Raw genomic sequence first — 25,882 nt, 5'->3', positions numbered from 1 at the left:
TACTTATGTCCTGTTAGCCTAATGTGCTTTTTTCAATAGTGTTGGAATGGCTGCTGTATGCTCCCAAGGCTAAATCTTGAGGCTATGACACATGGGCAACATTTAGAGGCCAAAAGCATGAAAAATTAGCTCGTTCAAGTGTTGAAGTCAAGTCACCAAACCCCAAGTCCAAGTCGAGCCCCAAGTCTTTAATGTTTTAATGTCTGTCTGAATCACTATTGCCATGTTTGAGTCTCTTCATTCGTGTCTGAATCACTATGGTCATTTCGAGTCACAGCGATCATGTCTGCGTCGCTGTTGTCATGCCCAAGTCAGCAGAGTCAAATCAGAGTCGCTCTGGCCATGTTAAGTCACTATGGTCATGTCCGAGTCATTACAGTCGAGTCTTAATCACTACGGTGATGACGAGTCACTACAATCACGTTCGAATCACTACGGTCATATTCGAGTCATTACAGTCGAGTCTTAATCACTGCGGTGATGTCCGAGTCACTACAATCACGTTCGAATCACTACGGTCATGTTCGAGTCATTACAGTCGAGTCTTAATCACAACGGTGATGACGAGTCACTACAATCACGTTCGAATCACTACGGTCATGTTCGAGTCATTACAGTCGAGTCTTAATCACTGCGGTGATGTCCGAGTCACTACAATCACGTTCGAATCACTACGGTCATGTTCGAGTCATTACAGTCGAGTCTTAATCACTACGGTGATGTCCGAGTCACTACAATCATGGTCGAATCACTACGGTCATGTCCGCGTCACTACGGTCATGTCTGAAGCTACACCTTCATGTCCAAGCTAGTACGGTCATGTCTGAGTCAATACAGTCATGTCCAAGTCAGTATGGTCATGTCCAAGTCATTATAATGATGTTTGAATCAATACAGTCATGTCTGAGTCAGTACGTTCATGACTCAGTCAATATAGTCATGTTCTAGTCACGTTCGAGTCACTACGATCACATGTAAGTCACTTCAGTCATGTCACAATCATATCCAAATTACTACAACGGTCACTAAGGTCGTGTACAAGTCACTATGATGGTGTCTGAATCACTACGTCATGACCGAGCCACCATGGTCATATCTGAGTCATCTTGATCATGTCCAAGTTACTATTATCATGCCTGTGGTCATATCCGAGTCACTTCAACATATTTTGAGTCACTAAGATCATGTCAGAGTCACTGTGGTCATGACTGACTAACCAACATTTAAGTCCAAATTAAGTCGCAAGTCGTCAAAGTGGGACTTGTACTGGACTTGAAAAGTTCAGGGTTCCATTAATAAAATACTGGCTAGTTACCAAACTGTCATAACACATACAGTAATATCACACATCAGATGGACAGAAATAATTTGAGATATTTTTGTCTGATTCTCAGAAAGACGTGCTAGCCACTGTCCAGTTAACTGGAATGGAGACAGACAATTGGTAGCAACTTTATTGAACATTGTTTTTTGTTTGTTTACTTTTATTCAGATTGTTTTTTATGATGATTTTGTTCCTGCAGTTGTCAGTTTCCATTCCTGTTACAGGTTGTATTGCCCATCTGCATTTCATCAAGATGTTGCCTGTGCTTCAGCTCTTTTACCCTGACTTTTCTCAATGTAACAATACTGTATACGGCTTCACTGTAAACTACGCTGATTGATACGCACTTTGTCAGCTAAGCAGGATTTATGGAGCATTCAGGACATGCGGAGACTGGCGGCTGTCCATCTTGAATACCTTAAATGCCTGTCTGCAATGTAGATTATGTTTCTGAGAGCACACAATACAGGGAGGACACAGTCCCTTGTCCTCCACTTGAAGACAGAATAGATGAGCATGTAGTTTTCAGCACTGCTGTGAGCAGCAATATAACAAAACATACTGCTTCTGTTGCTTTTCTTTAACGAAAGTCTGAATGAGAGAGGTTGATGGAGACTTTATGGCTTTTTGTGGCTAGAATCAACTGAATGCTTAATGGATTCTGATCATTTAAATTTGTTTTCACAGATGTTTTTCTTTTCAGAATCTAAAGGCAGCCTTGTGTGTTTGCATTTGTTAGCAGTGCTAGTGCAAGTCAATGGGGATTGAGCTGTAGCAAAAAAACATGTGACCCTTTGTTTTTAGATTATATAGTTAGTTTCCTGGTAAGATTTTTAGCCAGGTTTTTGTCCGATATTTTGTTGAGTTTTCTTTCATTCATTCATCCCAGGTATGTTGTTTGTGTCAATTTAATTTACAGATCTTTTTTGTATATGTCTTTTTGTCTGTTTATGTGCATTTTGATCACATACTAACTCACTCTTTTGGTTGTCTGTGTAATCAGTAAAATGTGAGAAATAAAGTTTGGAGAAAATGTGATTTCTTGTCATTCATTGCTCCCGCAATCTTGAACTCAAAATTTAAATAATTGTGCATAAATGGTTTATAATGAAGCTTGGCCAGTTTCAGTTTAGTTAGTGGTTTTCTTAATTGGAATGAGGGAACATGTCACCCATTCCCTAATGTATTGTTCATGTAAATTCATGTAGTTAACTTGATAACTCTCTAACTGCTGACAATGTAAAGAAGTAAAATCAGGGTCACTGGCTGGGAAAAAGAGGATACTACATACAGGCTTCAAGGCTCATCGGTGGATAAACCGTGATAAAGTGAAGTTAAATAATTTCAGGCAGACCATAGTCCTCAAAACCCCAGCTTTGCACCAGGGGTCCTTCGAGCTAATGCTAATGTTTGTTAGCTAATTTGCTAGCTAGCAGCTACGTACGCAGTCAGTGGCAGAGACAGTTATGGTGTTGGTGGTTGCACTCTGCTGGGAATGATCCCGAAAGATGTCAGGTTTGTATTTATTTATTTTTTTACATATTCATTGAAACACAGAAGCCAACTCTTACAAATAGGTCAACTGGTGTCGCTTTGATATTTCGCTGCATTGTCTACGCCGGCGGAACAAGACATTCGCGAAATCTTTTGTTTTTCAAGCTAACCTAGCTAGCTAGCCTACAGTACGTGCAGTTCTTTCGTCTACAGAGGAAATGTTGATGCAAAACTCTGTTCCAAGCTGGCGGTTTACAGTGGCCTTGCTTATATCTTACAAAACGTTATGTAAACATCGACTGATTGTTAACATTTTTGCCAGAAACCGAGAGTCCCACCACCGAGCAGAATGATTCATACTAAATCGTTCTACTTTTAGAATTGGCTCACGCTGCTAGCTACCGTTACAGCCCACTGCGATGGATTTCTGTGGAAGGCAATTGTAGATGAGGCTATTTTAAATGTTAAAAAATTACTTCTTAAGAAATGATCTGTTTTATACTTGCAGTATTCCAAAGTAATGAGCGACTCCATCGGATTCTAAAATTAGTTGTAATGATGCATGTGCTTTCACTTCCAAGCATGGCAACATTAAAATAGTAGATTTTTGAATGATGTTTGGTTTAGCCCTTCTGTCCGTACATTTGAGAGTGAGCCAGAGGTAGATCATTTGGTCGTTCCTTGTCAACTAGTGTTAAGATTGGTCAGTTACCTTAACGTCAGGTAACTTACTTAAGTAAATAACCAAACTGTGTAGCGCTATTTAACTCACTAGTTAATTAACCTAACTAGCTGTTATCTCTAACGTTATAAAGTAGCTAACGTTAGCTTGGTGTTAACTAGCTACCTTGGTCATAACTGCCAGTGAACGCAAGTTGTCCAACTGGATATTTGCCCTTTTAAGCCAACAAGCTTGCTAACTAGTGATGTCCGTTAGCTAACTAGTTATAGCGACATGATTGTGCTGCAAAGTTAGGTAGTCATAAGGCAGTTAGGCAATGCAAGCAGCTGTACCTGTCCTTCATGTAGCCACAGCCAGTTTTCTTGTTGTAACCAGCTGTTTTAACGCCAACCTGAGTGCAAATTTAGACTCGGACTAACGTTAACGTCAGTTGTTTTTGTTTAATTTAATTCAGTCGAAGTCAGTTCTGTAGCCGTCACACATCCATATAACAGCATAGGTTTGCTTGGTGCGTAGCTAGCTAACGTTAGCTAAGCGGCTAAACTACGAGTATCAGGCCCATACAAGGAAGTAACCCATGTAAATAGTTGCCTAAATGTTTGCTTTTGGAAGTCATTAACATGGGCTTGGGCACTGATTAGTCACAACTGTGTTATCGTTTGGGAGAGCTGCAAACTACAGTGCCTGAGTGCCACGTGTATAAAGTGTTAATGAAGGGGTGTCACTTAACTTGCACTATTAGTTTAAGAGGAGAAAGTGTGTATACCACTTTCCTTGTAAGTTTGAGTTTAATTGCTCATGTATAGTTTCTATTTTTATCTATTATATTTTACATATACCTTTTTTATTTTTCCCCTTTTCCTTTTTTCTATACTTATTTCTGGTCCTGTGTTGCAACACCTGAATTTCCCCTCGGGGGATCAATAAATCTATCTTGTTTTAACTAACAATTATTTTCAGTTTCAATTTATATCATTATATCTTTATATATTGCTTGGCTTGCCTAACAAACCAGTTCAAAATCCAAAGATATTCAGTTTGATATCATGAAAGTCTAAGAACAAGCTGAAACCAGGGAATGTTTGGCATTTTTGCTCTTGCTAATTGATTTTCTGATTATCGACAATCAATTAATCAACTAATTGTTTCAGCTTTAGAATGAAACTTTATTTTTTCAGGCTTTGCTCTATTGCATGTAAATAAGACTATGGATTAGCTAGCTCAAAAATAATTTACAATAGCCTTTTCAACATACTGTATCAGATCCATATAGGCTGTCCATTCAAACATAGTCATGCTTAGTCATTGTATGTATATTATGTAATTGTTATTTTATTGTAGCAGTGCTATAGTCACAGTAAGGGTGTTTGATCTACAGCTGATACAATTAGTTGATTATTATATTGATGGAAAATTGACCAGCAGCTATTTTGATTGTTTAATTCAATTTTAAGCAAAAACATTCCCTAGTTCCAGCTTCTTAGTTATGAGGATTTGCTGCTTTTCTTTGATTATATGTGGTAGTAAATTGAATACAAATTCAATTGTGATGGGCTTTTTCACTGTTTTCTGGCACCAAGTAGACCAAACGATTAATCGATAAAATAGGCAGATTATTTGATAAATAATTGTTAGTTGCAGACTTTGAACTTTTATCTGTCCTCTGCTGTTGCCAGGGATGACCTGACAACATCTGGCTTCTTTGACCTGTTCCTCCATCATCCCAGCTTTGTCAGATAGGACGACTCTTCCAGGTCTTACCATCTGCTAAGGACTGTTTCCCAACACCCTGAGTCTGCCACATCCTCTTCCTTCAAAGACCTCAATCAACTGAGTTGATTTGTTCCATCCCCACAGAGAGCCTCTGCCCCCCTTTATAAAAAAAGAGACGATGTATTGCCTACAGTGGCTACTCCCTGTGCTGCTCATCCCCAAACCGCTGAACCCAGCGCTGTGGTTCAACCACTCCATGTTCATGGGCTTCTACCTGCTCAGCTTCTTGCTGGAGAGGAAGCCCTGCACCATCTGTGCCTTGGTCTTCCTGGCTGCCCTCTTCCTCATCTGCTACAGCTGCTGGGGCAACTGCTTCCTCTACCACTGCCAGGACGCTGCACTGCCGGACGCTGCCCACGACCCAGCGATTGTCGGGACCTAGGAGAGAAAAAGGGGGAGAGATATTGGAAAGTGGGAAGGGACTGTGCAAAGGGTGAAGTGGCATTGCTGGGGAATGATCCTGCCATGCTGTAAGAGTGGACAGACTACACTTTGGGGGTGGGAGAGCGGTGTGGTGTTGAAGGACTGCTGGAGGGGAATACCGCCAATACAGAGAGCGCTTGGCCAAAGGCGGTACTGAGGAGGAGCAGAGCCAGATTACGGGGGGCTGTTTTGCCATGCTGTAAAGAAAGACTTGACTTGAATTTCAGGTGGTAGGAATAGAGGAGGCGGGTGCAATGTCAGAGGAGACATTATGTGTAACAGGAAGGGAAAGCGGGGCATCCAAACTTGAAATGCTAAGGAACGGTCATGTGTGAACTTGAGAAGAAGAAAAAGAATTTCACTTTAAGCAACTTTTCATTCCAGCATCTGAATGAAAACTGTACAATAAGTACACCACATGTGACGTCGATCTAAAGTGACCACTGTGTTTCAGTATTCTGGTTCCTTTCTAGCCCTCTGACTTGTTTACTTCCAACATTGCTCAAGAGAGACGTCACTTTCTCCTGTTTGGCCATCTTTCTCGAGTGAAAATGCTCTCCACCTCAAACTGCCAAAATTCACGCTACAAAAGCTGCAGACAGAGTTGGATGTTCCAAGTTTCCCTGGCAGCCATGCTTGCTTCTCAGTTCCATACCGCTGCAGTTGTTGACAAACTTTATACGCCAGGTAGTGTTAAAGAATAGTTGGCATCTTGATTTGACTCCAGTCTCTGGAGAAGAGATGAGCAACATGCTTTTCACAGTCCAACCTGACCAACTCGGTCGCCACTTTGGCTCTGCACATGTATTGCTATCCTCAACAAGGAGAGCACACAGACACTGGACAATCAATAACTATGCTGTGAATAATTCCTCCTTTGCCGCATCGCCACACAAACACACCTCAGTAGGTGTAATAATGCTGAAAAACTGTCCCGTTGTTATTACCCACTGTGCTCTGCAGCTGCTCCTCTCCTTGTCTTCCTCGTCTCCTCTTCCTCCTCTCTCCTCAGAGTGAATGTCCCGTCGCCAGACTCACGATCTGAACTTTCTTTTTTTGTTTGTTTTTTTTGTGCATGGGTTGCTGTTTAGTTTTTTTTTTTTCTTTTTTTTTTTTTTCAAGCATTAAATTCACACACAAATTTTAATTAATGAAAACAAAATGCTGAACGTTTCCAAAGGGTAGAATAATCTGGATGTGTGGGTGTATGAAAGAAAATTTGTGATGTGCGATAACGTGTGTATTTTTTTTGTGATCATGACATGCTGATAAGCGTTAAAATGTGGCGATACACAAGGTAACATAACAGTAGATGGTCAGTATTTCCAGCTACAATAAGCAATACAGAGTGCTGGTTGAGGAAATGGTATCAAATGTCACTGACAATAAGGAGTTCATTGTTAATTAAAAGGGCAAAGCTGTCATTAAGTTTCCTTGTGTATCACTGCTGTAAGTGTTATGTTTAGCTGTCAGACACAGGCTAAGGTGTTTATACTGTGTGTGTGTGTGTGTGTGTGTGGACTCCTGTCGCAGTGCTGAACATGCTCACTGCTTTGGTTTTAATTTAAATAAAGTTTTTCCTCTCAACCTGTTAAACTGTGTAGAGCTTTAAGTTTTTAAAAAAAAATGATTTTAACCGTGCAGAATCCTCGTCTTTTTAAATGAGTATGAATCATGTATCAGGAAGCAACAGCACTTCAGCACGGGGCTAAAGCATTTTAAAATTTGACTGTGGATCAAACAAACAATGGAAAACGGTAAACTGAAGCTGGATGTGGGTTTCAGATGATGCAACTGAAGTGCAAGTTAAGCTAATGACCTGCTTCCATTTCCCCCCAGAGTTTAACATCATCTTCCTAATTGATTTTTTTTCATCCTGTAACAGCGGAAAAAGTCCCCTGTGTTTTATAAAACAAGAGAATGATTTATTGCAAATTCAGCTCTGGATTTCACCATCACTTCTCATGAGAAACTCTTGAGCCAACACACCAACCTTGTGCTTCAGTGTTAGGGGTTTCCTGCTTTTGTGGTTTGGTTTGTTTGTGAGATTTTAAAATCTAGTCGCCCCACAATATTGTTATATGGATATGAAGGAAATTATAATGAGTTATAACGGCCGTGGAGATGCCATGCACAAAGTATTCAGAGATACATTTTTATGACTTAATCTGCTTGTTGCGATGGTAATCTATTTTTCTCTAATAGTTAATTGATTAGAGTCCCAGATAGTGCAATCATTCTTATATTTACTGTATTTTATATGTATGTGGGCTGTTGTATTTCTCAGTGTCTTAATCCCAGACTTGCCTTTAAATTATGACCCATTAGCTTCCCTAATTGCATAAAAACGTTATTGCCTAGAAAATGATTTAATTGTGTTTGAGGAAGCTTTAGACTAAATATGTAGAAATAAAAGAAACAGTAGGCTACAAAGTGCAGTGGTGCAAAAAAGAAAAAGGTTTACAAAGTGTCTCCTGGTCAAATGAGAACATCTTTCTCTGATTTTTGAGACGTATCTTCACTTCATGATGTAAAGATATTGTAGAATTTATTGTAGCTGACAGAAGACAACAGTTTAAATTACAGAAAAAACAGCCAGAGTGAATGTCGAGTCCTTTTTAATGTGCACAAGAGTGAAACGCGTCCTTTCTTCTAAGTATTGAATGCAAAGAAGTGCACTATAAAGTCTCTAATACACATTTCTGTAAGCAATATACATCCAGTTGCAATAATATAGAATTGTTAAAACCACAGATTGATGCATAGGTGGGACTAAGTCAGAAATAAGTCTCACGTCTTGACTTGAAATAGTGAAAGTTAAGACAGACGAGTCCGAACTCTTAAAAAAGCGTTGAGGCCTAAATGGGTCTCAGTGTGTTATTGAAGTCATTTTGAAGCTGAACAGACAATAAACCAGCATTGACAATCTGATCCACAGAGCTTTTGATTTGACCCTGCTCTCCTTCAATGTTAGTTATTGCCCAGTTTAATACTTATTGTATTAAATTGTCAATGTCGCATAACAAATCAAAGGTGCTATTTTTGCTAGTTACCACTTTGGTGTTTTTACCCCAAAACAACAGGGTTAGTTTCTAGTCTTGTGAGTTTCCTTGCAGATGATAAACATGTTAAACCTGTGCGTGAAACTAAAGAAATCATTACGTCGTAGTGACTTTGGTCAGAAAATGAAAGAATATCTCAGTAACGGTCAGATTGTTATGATATTTATTACACACACTCAAGTTCCCCAGAAGATAAATCCTTGAGTGAAATATTCAACAACTGTTGGATAGTTTGTCATGACATTCATGTTCCCCTCAGGATGAACTGCAGTAACTTTGGTGAATACTTAACGTTTCATTTAGCGTCACCATGAGGTCAAACTTGCATCTTTGTCCAAGTCTTTGATTTGTGGCTGAATACCTTCAAAATCCCACCAGCCTCAGCTGTAGTTTGAGTTTAGTGCTAATGAGCAAATGTTAGCATGCTAACACACTAATCTAAGATGGTGAACATCCTAAACATCAATGCGAGCATGCTGATGTTAGCATTTAGCTCAAAGACCTGCTGTACAGCCTCACAGAGCTGCTGGCTTAAAATTCTGTCCATCTTTACCTTCTTTATCTTCCTGGTGTCTTTCCTTTCGTCTTTTCCTCCAAATCTCCCTCAGCTCTGCATTCCTCCGTTACTGCGGACTCTAACTTGGGTTAAATAAATAAATATGTTTAGGTTAAAATTCTGATTTTAGACAACCTGCTTAAACTGACCGACTGTAGCCTCGGTGTCTCTCAGCTGATCAGTTCAATATTACTGAACAGAAGCAGAGAAGTGGTGTTCAGTCTTTTAATTCTGGGAGGTTTTACCAAACCAAATCTATTCTGGAATAAATTAGGGAACGCGGTTAAAAAGTTACTGTATTTACAGATTCTCTGAACCATCTGCTCCTGTAGGAGGGGCAGAGGATTCAACCCCAGCTCTGGTCCTTGTTTAAGTTCTGAACATTGTCAAGGTTTGGTTTGAGGAGCTAATCTGACTCTGCATCTGATTATCTAAAAGAAAAGACAAACAGTGTCTTCCTTTGCTGCTCTACATTACAGCATCCCTTGTGAGATTTTGATGGCGTGATTGAATTGATTGATTCAAGACATGGTTTCCAGCATGAGAGTTCTGGGGATTTTGACCCCCCCTGCTTTATTTCTTAGAATATCATGAGGAGTGAATGATCAGATTTGAGCAGAATGAGTTTCTTCTAGTACATTTCTTGTGCACGAATATCAAAACCCTAAACACGCTGCAGAGTTGACCTGTATTCAGCTTTTCTCTCTTCTTCTCATGACCTTCTATTGACCTCACAAACAGTCCTTAAATATCCCAGTCAGAGGGGTCCCAGGTCAGTTTAACCACAGCTAAATCTACTCTGTGGCCAGTGAAAGCGTCCTCAGGTCAGGGCCCTTCCCAAACTTCAGTTTAGTTTGACGGCCAGCAGAGGGCAGCGCCTCCCTGTGTTTCAGTCAGTAAAGGTACGAACATGCTTGGTGGTGAATGATTTAATGCAGGCTGTATCATGAATTCCTGTTACTCATTATTAAGACGTGATCAAGTCACTATGAGTTTACGTGTTCAGTTAACGCTTCGTGGGTCGCCAGCGTTAACTCACAGTTCATTTATGCATTCAATCACAAACCAGCTGGCAGACTCGAGTCACACAGAAAAGGATATTTCAGACGCGTCGATTTGATCAACCTCACTTCAAATTAGCTTCATGACGTGACTCTACCTGAGGGAACGCACGTCAACCATGTAGTTAAGTAATGGTGATCTGATGTGAGAAATGAAATAATATTAAAAAAGTAAAGCTGAACACTTCATGTGTCTTATTTACACTCGATACTTATTGAGTCTGTTAGCTTCAACATGTCTCACTTTTTAGTTTTAGTGCACGTTTCACTTCCTTCAACAAAACACGTAATAATGAAAATAAACTCACGTGTCACCCCTTAGCTTGTAAATATGACACAAACAGAGACTGTTGGGTCGAGATGTTTGAGAAAAACAGCTTCATGTTTCCATGAGAACAGGTTTCAGAGAGGATGAACAAATCCACGCGTCTGAAATGCTCTTTTCTATTTATCAATTGACAGAAAACGAATCAACAATTACAAAGCAGAAATGCCCAGAATGTGCTGCTTCCAGCTCCTTACATGTGAGGATTTGTTGCTTTTCACAGTAAACGAAATCTCTTTGGGGTTTTTTGACCGTTCGATCGAACAAAACGAGACATTGAAGACGTCGCCAGTAGAGATTTTCCACAATTCTCAAACATTTTATAGACAAACAATCATTGATAATGAAAATAATAGTTAGTCGCAACCCTAGTAACTGGATTCCTGCTCATTTGGTGGTATAAACGTTAAAGTAAGTGTTAACTAATCACATAAACTTAGAGTGACTTGATCTTGACTTGTGCATCGCCTCAGGACTGACATCTTCTTCAAGTTTAATCAATGCAAATCAATGCACATATGTATCTCAAATGACAACACACTTTCATCAGCCCATAACATCCAGCGGCTGCACCTATACCATCTGCAAACCAGGAAACTCACTGACAACAAGACCAGGTTTAGGAGGGCAGAGTACAACGTCTTAAATCCTGTTTGGCGGCCTGCCAGTTGTTTGTACTATAATCCTTTGGCGTCCCTGAATGTCACAGCTCCCGTTTGTGGAAGCATTTCAGCAGCCATTTTATGTTCCTTCCACTAAGCTTTCAAAAGCTGATGAAAACAAGGAAAGTAAATTAAACTCAAGAGGAAAAAGTAACCTGCCTCAGGTAGATTTGTCGAGTCCTGTTCCTCTGTTAAAACCTGACTCTCACAGGCAGCGAGGGCACTGTTCAGGGCTGCTATTAGGGATTTATTTGGTCCCTCAGGGTTTAATGTTCACATGGCATTTTGGATTTTCGCTCATTATGCCTCTTAAATCACACACTTGTGACTTTATGTGAAATAATAATACATGTCTCCTTCATTTTCCAACAAAACAACCACGTCGATGTGTTGACCTCATTGACAGTAAGTCCCAACAAAAGCAGAAATCATTTTAAAGCTGCACAAGGCATCATAGCAGGTTAAATAACTAGAACTGAACTCCTTCTTTAAACAAAACTCTGCGTATTTGACCAAAATAAATCCAAGATCCCAGTAAAGTCACTTCTCTGGTCAAAGGGGGAGCAAAAACCTCAGCGAGCGAGCGAGCGATCCATCCAGAGGAAGCTGGAGTCGCCATCTTTAGATCTTCCTCCGCACTCCTCCTCCTGCTGGTATTTGTTATGAAGGGAAACCACATCCTGGTATTCCCCTTCAGTGCGGACTCATAAACTTTATCCAACTCAGACACAAACTTTAACTTTAGTCTCTCATCCTGTCAGCCGGGATCATTGAGACTCTTCATGTCGGGTCCCGTCAGAACGAAAAAGAGACCCGCTGCCTGTTTTAGGTCCAGACCTGTTCCCTATAGGATGGTAATCTCAGTCTCTTGGTTCTGATAGGCCTCCTCCTGCATCTCAGTGTACAGCTGGTCCATCCTCTGGAAGGCCAGGTAGCCCTTTTTACCTGCAGATGGACAGACAGACAGAAAGCATAATAAAAATATCATAAAATAAAATGTAATAAAATCCAAATAAATGAAGAAATGCTTATACCAAAGGAGAGGACAGCCTCTCTGGCAGCACTGCGAAGATCTTCATCCGCTGATCTCCACAAATCTGCTATGTGATCCACACTCTCTGTCGCCTGGCAAACACACACACACACACACACACACAGATGCTAGACCGTTGATAATGTACCAGACGGTGCTGAAAACTACTTCTGTGAGTGTTGCTGTGCTTCTCTGAGGGTTCGTGTGACGAGTGTTGCTCACCCTGAGGCATTTAAGAGCCAGACAGGAGCCTTGTTGGATCTGAACATCAGTGCTCTTCAAACTCTCCGTGTAGTAAACGACCGCCTTGAGAAGAAAGCCAACACAAAGAAGCAGAAGAGATGTTATCATTGCATTTATTTTCTCAAGGTAAACCACGAGAGGGAAGCTGCTATTTGCAAGAATGCCCAATGAACCGTATGTTTGAAATAGTCAAGACCAAGTGCTAATGTGCTCACAGGGACAATGCTAACGTTGTTTAGCAGGTATGATGCTTCCCGTGTTCACCTTCCTGGTTTGGTTTGGTTTTGCTCACTGGTTGTACTGGGCAGCTTCCAGGTGTGAATGTGTGTAACTGTGTGAGCTCTCAGTGAAACTTCCCTGATTGGATAGAAGTCCAAAACAACAGTGAAATGCATGCTGGGAAACTGAGTAACTAAACGATTTTAGGAAGCTACGACCGTGTCCATTTCTTCCCAAGTGAAAATTGGTGTACGATCCAGACTTCTATGGAGAATAAAGAAGCTTTTAATGGTTAAATGGTATCAGAACCAGAATCAGAAATACTTTATTGATCCCCAGGGGGAAATTATACAGTACCAGTGCTCCCATTCAAGAGTAGAAAGTAGCATACATTTAGTATTTATGTATTGCGTATCATCATCGGATCATCAATTTTGTGCCGCCACCATGAGGTTCACATTTTGTGGTTTTAAGTAAACATTCACGCCCCGTTGGGATGAATTGGTCACATCTTAAGGGGGTAACTCTGGTCACTTTTGATTAAGCGCTATCATCAGGTTAAAATGATAATTTAACCAATACTTTGTTTTATGACTAAATACCCATAAATAAAACATTATACCTGCTGCACATCAGCGTAAGCATAAAGCCTAAGTACAGCCTCACAAAGCGCTGACTGGGGCAGTGTGATGTACCTTGCTCCTGAAGGCCTTGCACCCTGCAGCTCTGCAGAGACAGTTGGCAGCAGCTTTGCACACTTTGTGGTTGGAGTCGATCTGCAGGGCGGCCAGAGTCTGCAGCGTGCATCCCAGTGGGAGGAGCTCCGCGATGCACCGCCCCCTCATCTTATTTAAAGCCCGCCTCCTTTTGGGGCTCCTCAGGGCTGACAGGAGGTACTCTGAAACACACCAGTGGCCGTAATGAATGAATAACACACCTCATTTGTCTGTTTAATAGCTGTTCTGGAGCTTTCAATAAAAGCTTTAAGGGCTTCTCTTCAACGTTGGCTTAAAAGGTTAAGTTTATTCTTGTCATTGGACTCAGATCAAGGTTTAGGATTTGCATGATATCTGTATTTACCTTTGTGAGCTTTTATAAGTAAATTTAGGAGCATCCATTTTATTTACACTCAAACATCAGAACAGGTTTTAATTTTCATTTGACACAAGACAAGTTGAAAATCCTTGCCGAAGCAAATGCAATAAAATAATAATACTGAGGGTTGAGCTGTTTGGACTTGAATCATAACAACATTTTTTACATCTCATAAAAGTCAATTCAGTCTCGTCTAATCTTTCTGGCCCTCTTTGTTTTACTCGGGCTGTAAACTCGACCCGCCTGGTGTTCAAAGTGCCGAGAATCATCTCAGTTTGTCTCTGAATTAAGCACAAAAACGCAGAGTTGTTTTATAAGTTTTATGTGTGTCGTGCTGTGCAAAAACAAATGTGGTTTAATGAACAGCAGACATCATACTGACATACTGTAGCCACATGAAGGAGAGGAAGCAAGGGGAGGTGGGGAGGAAGGAAGGAAGGAAGGAAGGAAGGGAGGAAGGAAGGAAGGAAGGGAGGAAGGAAGGAAGGAAGGAAGGAAGGAAGGAAGGGAGGAAGGAAGGAAGGAAGGAAGGATGTTGGTTGTTCATGTCTGATTAATCATGAATCATGTGGTTGTTGAAACTTTATTGATCCTTTAAGGAGAGGTGTGGCTCCTACAGCTAGCACACACACACACACACACACACACACACACACACACACACACGCCCAGTTGGTTTGGTGTGACCGTTTGGCAGTAATGTTGACAGATGATCCAGATGCCTTTAGCAAGCTGGAATTTCTGGAACGTTCTCAGACCCCAAAGCTCTCTAGTAGAACTATAAGAGCATACCATTCCTCGAATACACAACACACACACACGCACACACACACACATGCACACACACATGCACATATCTCTATACACAAACCCTGGAGACACCTGTCATGTGTGATGCCAGCTGTGAAGTCAGTAAAATAATGTTGTGAGGACTGCGTAGTTGTTTCTTTGTTTTTCTGGCCTGGCTCTCTGTCCTGGTCCCGGTCTCCAGCCCCTGCTCACTTCCCCTCGGTCATGTACTGTCCTCTAAATCCCCAGACCTGCCATCCTCAAGCCACCCACTATACGCCCTCAGACTGTCTTACCAGCAGTGGTCACCTGACATCCCCTCCCACCTACGCCTGTTCTCACTTTCCTCAGCAGCCTTGCATACATGTACTAACCCCTTTCCCCAGTCAGTTGCCAGATTGTCTTTGTTGCTCCGTGCTTTGCTCTCCAGCCTCTGATACCCAGTTACTCTGTAATCTGTCTCTTTTTTTAAATGTTATTCTATCTTAACTGATTCTATTCTGTTTTTTACTGCTTATTGTTCTGAATGTATTCTAATTCGTTTGCCTATGTAAAGCACTTTGAGTTGTTTGAAATGTGCTGTATAAATAACGCTGCCTGGCCTTGGCTTTGGATACGTTTGCCGGTTCAGACTGCCTTCCTGGTTTTGACCCTTGCCTTTCTTATGATTCAGTAAACCTATGTACCTCCATTTTGTCATTAAATCCCCGAACTGTTCCTGTTTACTCAATTGTCTGCATTTGAGAAGAGACATATCTCAAAACCTGGACAAGTAAAACATGACATTTTAAAAACAAGTTCTTGGTTTTAACATGATAGCTGTACCTTCTTTGGAGAGGCGTGAGATGTGCTCTCCCAGCTCCTGGATGCTCCATCGTTTCAGATACACTGACAGCTGGAAGAGGGTGACTCTCTCTGGGCTGCAGAGCGGCCGAGGGCTGGGCACCGTCCGACAGGCCGCCTGGACCTGCTGCAGGAGCTGAGAAAACACTGCAGAGGAGGGAGAAAGGTGTCTTCGGTGAAAACACTGTGACTGTGGCAGTGTTTGATCAGGAGCCAACATCCATTTGCTGCCTGAGATGCTTAAACGCTTGAATTTCTGTTTGCATTTTATTATTTGGTGGTGAAGTTTTCCTCTCTCGGCAGATGGGAGACAGAGAAAATTTGTAAAACTCTCTTCAGCAAAGCAAAAAAAATACAGTAAAGTTAATCAACCTGCTGTGTTTTTTTCTTTACATGAGATGCTCATCATCTCCGTTGCAAAAAGGCATTATTGGAACTGTAGGGAATTATAACTACAGGAAAAGCATGTAGTCCACCAAGTAAACAAGAATCAAGAGTTCAACTATAAGGTGGAATGAAGTGCTTTCGTACTGCGGTACCTTTTTCTGACTGGCCGGGCTGCTTGGCCTTCACCTTGTGAGTGTAACGTTTCCTCAACGTCCTGGAGAAGCTGTCGGAGCTGCAACAGAAAGGAGAGCTGCCGTCGTTCACACACTCCTCCCAGAACAGCAGCACGTCCCTCGTCCTCTGGGCCTTCGGGAGGACTGAAGGTGAAGAGAGGAGGAAGAGGAGGAGGAGAATGAAAATCTTATGTTCACCTTTATTTACCCATGCACGCCACGAGAACCAGAACATGTAGAAAACAGATCGTCCACTGACTGTCAGTGGCAGAGATGGTGTCGTTCTTCTCTAGCAGCAGACAGCTGACTCTGTCCAGGACTTCTGCTTGGAGAGACATTTCCTCCAGCAGGTCCCTCCTGGACGGGCAGAAGTCGGTCGTTCTCATCATCTGAGGAAACATTGTATGGATTTGTTTTGAATTTTGAAAAGCAAGTGTGAGGGCGGAGACAGACGAGGGGCAGCTTTTCAAAACAAGAGTCATTACAGCCTCCTCATACCTGCCTGAATTGTTAACTACACACGGACAGAAAGTCCTGCTTGTGCTGCCATCTAGTGGTTCCAGCATGCTATGACTAAACACATACAGCAAGTCTGTGTAGGTCGGGGTGGAGGATTGGCTTGTAGCACGTCTGACTTTCATGCAGGAGACCTGTCACAGACCAGGTAATGTTTGCTTCATTTAATGTTTAAACTATAACTGCGATCTTTCCCTAACCTTAACTATAACGTAGTCCTGCAACAGGGTGCCAGTCCTCAGACTGTCTGCAAAGTCTCTTCTTACTTTTAGTTGACCCAAAGGACAGTCTTGCCGACAGACAAACTCTCCCTCCACCTTCATCCCGCGTTTAAGAACTAAAGCTTCACAGTTGAACACACCAGAAACTGTGGCTACCTGTGAATGTGATTTTATATTCTTAGTAATTCCCTTTTCACTTTGCAGACCAGCTTCTCATCTCACCTTCTAATATAGCAGCTCTAAAGAAGGCATGCATGTCTTGGCATTTGGGGTGTTTGAGGACATGCTTCAGAGACAGGACATGTACGGTAGTACATGTTTTGTTGTCTTTGTTGTTTATTTCTGTATGAAATGTGTGTTTCATCATAGAGAAGAAGTAAGAACACTTATCTAAGAACATGGTTAATGTGGACATAGCTTGTGACTACAGAAACATTCTGTACCTGTAGCAGGATCCAACATATATCCAGGTGAGTCTCAAGAGCCTGGTCAAGACCCCAGTTCCCAGAAGTCAGAGGGGCGATGACCAGCTCTTCCTCAGAAGCTGATTGGCTGTTCTGGGAGAGCAGGCCGAGACTCCTCAGAGTGCTCTGCTGCAAAGAACTGATGCTGATGGGGAAAGAAAAAAAAAGGAGAGATTTGTTGTTTGAGTGTTTTATCGATTAATGTCCTCTGTCTGTCCCTGAACTCACCCACTGTCTTTTAGTCTCAGGCTGCCCAAACAGGAAGTGTCATCATCTGCGTTGAAGTCATGGGACAGGAAGTCAAAGCTGCCCAGGACTTCCTCCACAGCCAGAGTCTCCTCTGATGATGAGCTTCTCAACAGGGAGAGGTCGTTCTGGGGGAGAGCACATGTGCACATTCATAAAGATCAGACGCAGTGTGTGTACTTTCAGGTGTGTGTGTGTGTGTGTGTGTGTAGACACAGGTACCTTCAGTATGGTTGCCAGGTGCAGTATCTGGTGGTCCAGAGCTCTCAGCTCCTTCTCAGAGCAGCTCTGGTTCTGTAACGTCTTCTCCAGCTCTGCGATCAGGACTCCCAGCCTGATGGTCTGGGCCCTGCGCTCGGCACCGCTCACCCCCGGCCTCCCTGGTGTCGGAGCGGCGGTCGTGGGTGAGGAAGGGGTTACAGCTGGGGGCTGAGCGGTGGGTGTGGGTGAGGCAGGGGCCGAATATGACTGACATTCTGGGGAGTCCTGGAACAAACGAGGAGAAGACTGAGTTTAAAAACAAGATATTTAATGAGGAGTGACTTCAAGAGAAGAGAACTAGAAGAAAAGAGACGAGCTGGAAGAGAAGAATATGAGAAGGTCGAGCAAATCAACACATGCCACCTAAAGACTTTTGACTCACATGTAAATATTCCACTAAAACCTAAAAGAAGAAGTAGTCTAGTCTGGCAGTAGCTGAGATCTTACTTACATACATAGAAACCCTCTTGTCAGGGACACTGACACATCAGGGCTTCAGGATCGTCTCTCCAGCTATTTTATTTACACCTGGATTTCAATGCAGTGTTGAATTCAGCTAAATGTTTCCTGATTCAAGTGGAGCCTTCAGGTTTTACTTACCTGACCAGCGACACTGTCCTGTCCCAGGGCTGCACTGTGTGTCTCAGGGTCTGGATCTCCAGCTGTGTTCTTTCTGAGGATGTCAGGAGTGCTGGACCTGTATAACAGAAATATTATGTAGTGTTATCATTACAGGATTTAGCCTGGTGACATATAGAAGGCGGACAAAACACTGATGAAAAAGTCTCATAAGAGTCAAAAAGTCATATTAACTCAATAGGCATTGAGTATCATGTTTTAGCTATAAAAAGAGATCTAACTAATTTTAAAGCAGGAACACTGACAAGTTCTTAACTCATGAAAACATTTTGGAGATACGTGGTTTTGACAGCACAAAGCTTTGTTTCTAGGCAGCACTTAAAAACGAATACGAGTAGTTCGTCCTCACATCTGCAGAGCCAGCAGGGATCCTGCTTTACTCTCGGCTGGTGTGGAGGGAGTATCTAACACACTCCCCCACTCCTCCTCTCCGTCCTTCTCATCCATCCTCTTCCTCCTCTCGCCCTCCTCTGTGGAGACCTCCTGGGACCCCTCCTCCCCGAGGGACAGCTGAGTCTGGCTTCCTCCCAGACTGGTGCCTGGACTGGGGCTGGAGGGGTAGCTGTGAGTCCGCCTGAGACTGTGCAGGAATTGATGTTCATATGAACCATAAGATCACAGTGAAACATAAAATACACACAAATCTATGCTGTCAACTGTCAATTTAAAATGTAGCATTGATGTTTGTCCTATACTAAAGTTGGAGATCAGTGATCAGTGACCTCAGAGAAGACACTGATATTGATCCTCCGGGTAAGACTGCAAACAAGCAACAAATTCATGAACAAATATTGTCTCTGCAGCCACTGTGCTGTGTTTTCTCCTTCTACCTGAAATCCATAAAACACCAAGATACAGTAAACAGAAGTGTTGCCAACCTCCGCTACATACCTCAGCGCGTAGGGGCTTTGTGGGCCGCGGTGTGACGTGATGGCGGTGTGCGACGGGTCGGACAGGTAGCTCAGCAGAGACACGCCTCCTCTGTTGTGTCGACCTTTAGAGACCAGAGACGGGAGGGAACCCTCTCGATCCTGCAGCTCACGCACCATCGACTGCAGAGGAGGGAGGAAGCCCACGTATCAACGTAAACGTCACACTTCAGAGCCACTGTGGGCTGAAACTGACATCTGTTCACAGTTAAATGCTCGATGGAGACATTCAGGGTAACGTTTGATGAAATATGGCTGTTTTTTTTTACTTCAAAATTTGAGAAAGTCGAAATAAAAAAAGAAATAGAAGTTGTGGCCACTTTATTAGGGACACCTGTACAGTGTAATGTAGTCCAATTCAACCGCACTGCCATAACATCATTGTCTGAAATGTGTTAATTCAATTAGTCAATTCAATTTTAGCCTTCCTATTTACATTCATGAAGGGGGCAGAATATTAGAAATAACAGCAGAAAATCCCTTATTTTACATGACTGCACATGTACTGTGTATACTCATGATATCTTAATGTACTGCAGGGTAAGTGTGAGGCACAGAAACGTGTACTCACTATGAAGTATTTCTCGGTGAAGGAGGGGGTGCTCGGAGCCGTCCAGCTGTAAACTGAACTCTTTCTGCTGGACACCGACTGCCTGCTGACAGACAGCGGCCTCATCTTCTCAGCGCTGTCGAACGGACTGCAGGTGTAGATACACACAAACACTTAGAAACCACGCAAACTGTGAGTGTGTGGCGTGTGCATGCTGTACGTGTGAAAAACCTTTTAGTCACAGTCCCTGTAAATTCATAGATTTTGTGGATCACATCGGTGTGATTTCAACGGCTGAGCTCACTGGATTCATTTATTTTATTTCCACAGAGTAATCATCAGTGGGTAAATAGCCATTTGTCTTATAGTGCCTGTAAATAGACACTAGAATAGATCTCTCATTTCATGTGGGAGGTTGTTAGAGCGTGCACACTCTTCATCAACGGCGCCCTGCTTGATATTCATCACACCTGGGGGCTTCGCAGCGCAGCCACACTCTTTGATTTGTGTCCACCGATTCTTTATTTTGTCAAGTCAGCTTCTCTCATCAGTCTGAGATTCAAACCAACAAATTTCCATCTTCTGCTTTTGAATTTGGTGCACATTTTGTCATGCTGATTGTAAGAGTTTATATGTAGTGTGTGTGTGTGTGTGTGTGTGTGTGCGCAGCTACAGTCTTTTGTTCTGTTGGTGTGTGAGTTTGGCAGCCTTGTGCGTGTTTGTGTGATTCTCTGGGGACAATCCATGAAACATCCTCCACCTGGCTTCTCTAAACCCTGAAATGTGATCTGTCATGGTGCAAAGGCACAGCACAGTGTGTGTGTGTGTGTGTGTGTGTGTGTGTACACTCCGTATAAACAGCCTTGTCTGCCTTTGGGCACTTCGGTTTTTAAAAACAAAAACCTGCAGGTCAGCACCAAGATTTCTGCGGTACGTGCCTCCACTCTGCTCTATGGGAGAGACACGTGGACCCCACACAGGCGGCATATCACAAACTTGGAGGCCTTCCACGTCCGTTGCCTTCCAAAGATCCTCGGCCTGGAGGCGGCGGTGGCTAAAAACAGGCTGCTGGAGGACAAAAGGGGCACTATACGGACTGTACCAAAGACCTCCTGAAGCTCTTCAACATAAACCCCGTCCATCTTGTACATCTGGCACTCGATAGATCGGCCTGGCAGGTCACTTGTGCCAGAGCGACTGAACAAATACATTACACCAGCCAACAGAGGAGGGCACTACCCCAACATCTGTGGACGAGTGTGTGGCGAAGCAGAGACTCTCTGTATTCAGTGAGCTGCTCAGCGACAGCTGGCTCAGGTTAGAGGTACAGAGGAGGCAGAGAACGAAGAAAACAACAACAGCAGGATGTCGTTGATGTTGTTGGTGTTTACATCGCGTTGCTTGTTGCTTGGTCTTGTTTTGCTGCTGTGAACATGTGTTAAAATAACAGCAAGGAAGCTGTTTTAAATTTCAGAAAAGAATGAAATCACAGAAAAAGAGAGAAAAAAACCCCCCCCCAAGAAAAATGTTTTGTCTCATTCTCTGACTCCATCTTTCTCCATCTTTCTCCATCGCTCACTCTTTCTTGTATGAGAGGACAGTATATGACGGGTTTGAATCATGGCTTGGTATTTAAATAGGAGAGAACGAGGGGCCACATGTCTGAGGTCCACACAAAAGTTCAGAGAAGACGTTCTCATATTTTACGCTACAAATTTCATTTCCTTACACATCTGTCCACACCTGTTCCCCCGACATATCATCCAATTATTCTACTTTCCTTTTTGGGAATATCACTGATTTCACTCCTCTCCACTTCACCACTCATCACCTTCCCTCAAATCCTCGGTGGAGGAAAAGCCTCCGTGCTTGACGTCATGGCGTTCTTCTCCACCACCTCATCTGTTATTTTCATGTCAGTGTGTGTGTGTGTGTGTGTGTGTGTGTGTGTGTGTGTGTGTGTTCGTACTTCCAGGTGACTTCCAGCTGCAGTTTGATGGTTCCCAGCTCCGTGATGTCCACCAACATCAGCTGAGGCCTCGCCACAAAGAAGTCTGCGCTCGCACACGTCACCATGCCAACCAGCAGCCAACCCAAACCCTTCGCCTCCGTCACCTGAAAGAGGAGATTTGATGGGTGAGACACCTGCACACATAAACCAGATATCTGGCACACAAAAGTCTTCACGAATGCGTACGTGTATATGTGAGTATTTGTGTGTGTGTGTGTGTGTGTTTGTAACCTTGATCTCGAAGTTGTGGTGTATGTGCGGGAGGAAGACCATCTCCTCTTCGTCCCAGGACTGCGTGTCGTCTGATTCGATCCTCCCTCGGATCCTCCATCGCTGGCGGCCCAACCGCACCACCACCTGGTCATGTGACGTGACAAAGAGACATGACATCACCAATTGCTGATAAATCATTCGATCAGTTCAACGTAACACCGGGCCTCTGACCACGCCCAGCATCACTGGTGACGTCAACATTTCATACTTCTACTCCACTACATTTCAAATGTATTTCAAACTTTTTTGTTTCAAACAGTTATTTGACAGCTGCAGTTAGTGGTTACTTTGCAGATTAAGAGTTTACATTTTCATATAGATTGATGCATGTTAAAGATTAAACTGTATTTAGATTATCAGTTACAACAGCGCTTACATGTTAATAATCGTCTACTAATAATATAACTGCCACATCCTTATCATCCACCATTACTTCAGTATGTAGCCGTGTTTTTCATGAAGTAAACTTGATGGTAGAGAAATGTGTTTCTCTGCGTCTTTGAGCAGAGGAGCTCACCTCGTACTGGTCTCCGGGGCAGAGTCGAGCAAAGCCGATCAGACCTGCAAGTGAAAACACACGTTAAATACTCGGAAGATCACGTGTCACTGATAACCTGTAAACTGTGTGTGTGTGTGTGTGTGTGTGCGTACCTTTCATTTTGATGTGCAGCTCTCCGAGGAGGATTTCGAGCTCTCCTTCCATTACTGACATGTCCTGCAGAGGCGAGAAACTGGGTGAGAGTGGAACTTTAGAAAAGGTAAATCAATCTTTAGCGTGCTGCCTTTGATTCTTATTAGTTCTTATTTTTCTTTAACTGACCACTTTGAGGTCAAAGGTCGGGTCATCCGACACTGCAGCAGTGAAGGATCGACTGTTCTGCTCGAAGTAAACATTTTAGTACAGCAGATATTTGGCTTCTTGAGTGAAAAGTCTTTTGTTGTGTTGGTTCAGTTCAACAACAAAAACAGGTGTTTTGGATTTGCAGCGTTCCTCATTTAAACCAGTTCACAAGCTACTGAGGACTGCTGGTAATGCTTTCCCCTCCGCTGCACTGGGAATATTCACACCTTGGTCTCTTTAGTATTTCTACTGAGACAGCACATCTAAATCCAGTAATTATAATATTATACATGTTCAAACAGAACTTGGAGAAAGTGGTTTTTAAATATTGAGTTTTGGAATTAAACTCTCTCATTACTTTGGAGGATTGTAAATTATTATACTGCATTTTGTCGACGCTCACACTGTAAATATGTTCTCTTGGAAAAGACATTGAGATCTCGATGAGACGACCTCTTTAAATAAAGGAGACTAACATTTAGAGGAGGTGATGAAGACATTTTCTGGGCAGATCGCAGACTCACTGCAGTTTTACAGTACAAATCCTGCACTGAGCCGGTGTAAAAGAATGACAACCACGTTACTGTGAGCTTTTTTTTTAGGAACCACACACTTTTACACATGATGGGCCATGTGATAAAGAGAAATGAGTAGAATAAAATGTTCGTCTCCCGGCGTAAAAAAACAAACACAACTTCTCATTACAATAAAAATTTGTCCTTTTTAGATCAGTCCTTGCATTTAAAAAAGGACAAATAAGATGTGTTTTGGTGACAGATTCCTGACACAGAAGTTGAGTTTACTACTGTTTACTACTACAACTGTTGCTGTTGTGGAAACAGACTTGTTTAGACTTTAGAGGTCAGGTTTGTATTTTACACAGTAATATATTTTATATATGTCTGTATGTTTCAATCAGTGTTTCAATCAATTCAGCACAATGTTGTCTTATTTAGTGCATATTTCTATTAACATTAATATTCACAGTTGTATTGCTCTGAGTCTTATGTGCTTCTGTGTTGCATGTTTTAATTGGTACCTTACAATGTCGTAAAATGGTGTCCTGTATGATGTTTTTTTTACTAACATTAATATTATTATTATCTGAAAGGATTTTTTAAAATGATTTTATTTCCCATAATTTCAATCCCTAATGGTGTTGACTGGGAAGAGACTTGGTATGCACATACGGTGCTGACGTCTCTCTGAAAGGCTGAATGAACATGTGATAAAATGTGTTCTGTGTGCATGTTTCTAATCGTGCGTTTGTGTTGAGCAGGAAGGAAACAGGCACAACATTTTACCAGTTAATGAGACATTTCAAAACAAGGGTAAAATGATATTGATTGATTGATATGAAAGGAAGAGCGAGTGAGGAGGTTAGAGCACAAGAAGAAGACAATAAATAGATGTGTTCAAACTGCTGGACAGACAGACAGACAGTCACAGGGTATGAATGAGTCTTCAGTTGTCTGTTAATGACCCTTAGCCTGCGGCTGCAAACAGAAACACCACTGTGGGACCATCACTCACACTCCAGATTATTTCCTTTGGCAGCATTGTGAGCGTTGGCCCTCTGCTGTGTGCAGACGAAAGGATACCACTTTCAATTACAGCCCTCCTACCGACTCCGGGATCATTCACAACGCAAGAATCTGTCCTCGGCTTCTCTCTGTGGCGATTGAGTTGTTCAGTTTTAAACGCAAACACGTAGAAAACGTTCATCATCATCTGTTATTATGTTCTGTGGAAAAACAGATTCTTTCAGCCTCCAGCATGCTGCATTCTTACACAACAGCTGCAGTGTTTGGTTTTGTAACAAATTTTAAAGTGCAACGCAGCGCAATCCTTTATTGCCTTTTCAGAATGGGGAGGGCTTTTTCTTTTATTTTTTAATTAATAAAATGTTTGTCAGCAATTATTTTTGACCACATATTTGAAGAAAACACCTAAAGACAACTTAAAAAGCATCAAACTGAAAGTCTGTTTCAGGTTGAAATTTCCTAATTGTGTTTTAATTGATTTTATTAATATTTTGGTATGTTTCTCTTGTCGATGACAACCGTCCATCCGGCCTGATTCAGGTCTGGCCAATCACAACCATTTATGTAATATGGGGGCGGGTTTAAGAGCTGTTGAGGCATTTTGGTAAACAACCAAGATGGCTGCAGTTGTTGTGGAACGCTCTGAATCTATCGCGTCAGTTTTAAACGAACTGGACTGTAGTTCACGTTACGTACAGATAGTCAGGGTTACTTTAACAGATTTGCTCTTTGTAAACATCTCGCTGCTTCACACCAGTGAAGATACACTCAGTCTCAGTAACAACTTGTTCAGTTTGAATGATGGAAGAGAAATAGCTCTCAGTCCTGGTTGAGACTCTGGAAGTTGTTTGCCTGCAGTAGAAAATGTTCAGCTGTTAATGACTCCTGCATGTCGTCTGTTACACAGATGCTAAGAGACCACGGAGGTTGTTTCTGACTCCAGTGAAATCTGACTTTGCTGTCAGTTTTATAACGTATTATAATTTTCTATTGACTTATACGTAAAAAAGAACTTTCCTGAAATGCTGGACTTAATTAAAACGTCATTAAACCTTGACATGTGTTTCGAAGGATGCTGGACTCGTTTGGGGCAGGAACAGAGACCCGACGCTGAACACTGACTTTTGGTCATTCATCACACAGTCGATGATGTCATGTGTGACTGTGTTTGGTTGTGTTTCAGCCCTTTGTGACCTCTGCCTGCTGCACACATGCTCAGATCATGGCACAACACTGACTAATG

General features: G+C 42.3%; 2 protein-coding genes across 2 annotated transcripts in view; one reads left to right on the top strand and one right to left on the bottom strand.

Moving 5' to 3' along the window:
* Positions 1 to 2,759: 2,759 nt before the first annotated feature.
* blcap (bladder cancer associated protein) lies at positions 2,760 to 7,292 on the top strand. The gene is made up of 2 exons (XM_070902608.1): positions 2,760 to 2,839; positions 5,177 to 7,292. Exon 2 carries the CDS (start codon positions 5,392 to 5,394, stop codon positions 5,653 to 5,655), a length of 264 nt encoding a protein of 87 aa, XP_070758709.1. The 5' UTR covers positions 2,760 to 2,839; positions 5,177 to 5,391; the 3' UTR covers positions 5,656 to 7,292.
* Positions 7,293 to 8,297: 1,005 nt separating this feature from the next.
* The window catches only part of ripor3 (RIPOR family member 3), a 32,901-nt gene continuing 15,316 nt past the window's right edge, over positions 8,298 to 25,882 (bottom strand). Inside the window, 18 exon segments of the mRNA XM_070903116.1 lie at positions 8,298 to 12,307; positions 12,397 to 12,487; positions 12,618 to 12,701; positions 13,553 to 13,755; positions 15,567 to 15,731; positions 16,124 to 16,288; positions 16,404 to 16,533; positions 17,325 to 17,490; positions 17,574 to 17,719; positions 17,814 to 18,133; positions 18,449 to 18,549; positions 18,841 to 19,071; positions 19,383 to 19,543; positions 19,992 to 20,118; positions 21,940 to 22,115; positions 22,213 to 22,338; positions 22,772 to 22,815; positions 22,906 to 22,969. Of these exon segments, the coding sequence (XP_070759217.1) occupies positions 12,207 to 12,307; positions 12,397 to 12,487; positions 12,618 to 12,701; positions 13,553 to 13,755; positions 15,567 to 15,731; positions 16,124 to 16,288; positions 16,404 to 16,533; positions 17,325 to 17,490; positions 17,574 to 17,719; positions 17,814 to 18,133; positions 18,449 to 18,549; positions 18,841 to 19,071; positions 19,383 to 19,543; positions 19,992 to 20,118; positions 21,940 to 22,115; positions 22,213 to 22,338; positions 22,772 to 22,815; positions 22,906 to 22,969 (2,601 nt within the window). The 3' untranslated portion in view covers positions 8,298 to 12,206.

This window comes from Enoplosus armatus, chromosome 3 (genome assembly GCF_043641665.1).
Source record: "Enoplosus armatus isolate fEnoArm2 chromosome 3, fEnoArm2.hap1, whole genome shotgun sequence".
NCBI lineage: Eukaryota > Metazoa > Chordata > Actinopteri > Centrarchiformes > Enoplosidae > Enoplosus > Enoplosus armatus.
Note: the sequence above shows the minus strand (reverse complement) of the source record. Positions and strands in the feature narration are given on the sequence as shown.

Coding starts and splice junctions, on each gene's coding strand:
- blcap (XM_070902608.1), top strand. CDS start 5,392: ATGTATTGCCTACAGTGGCTACTCCCTGTGCTGCTCATCCCCAAACCG.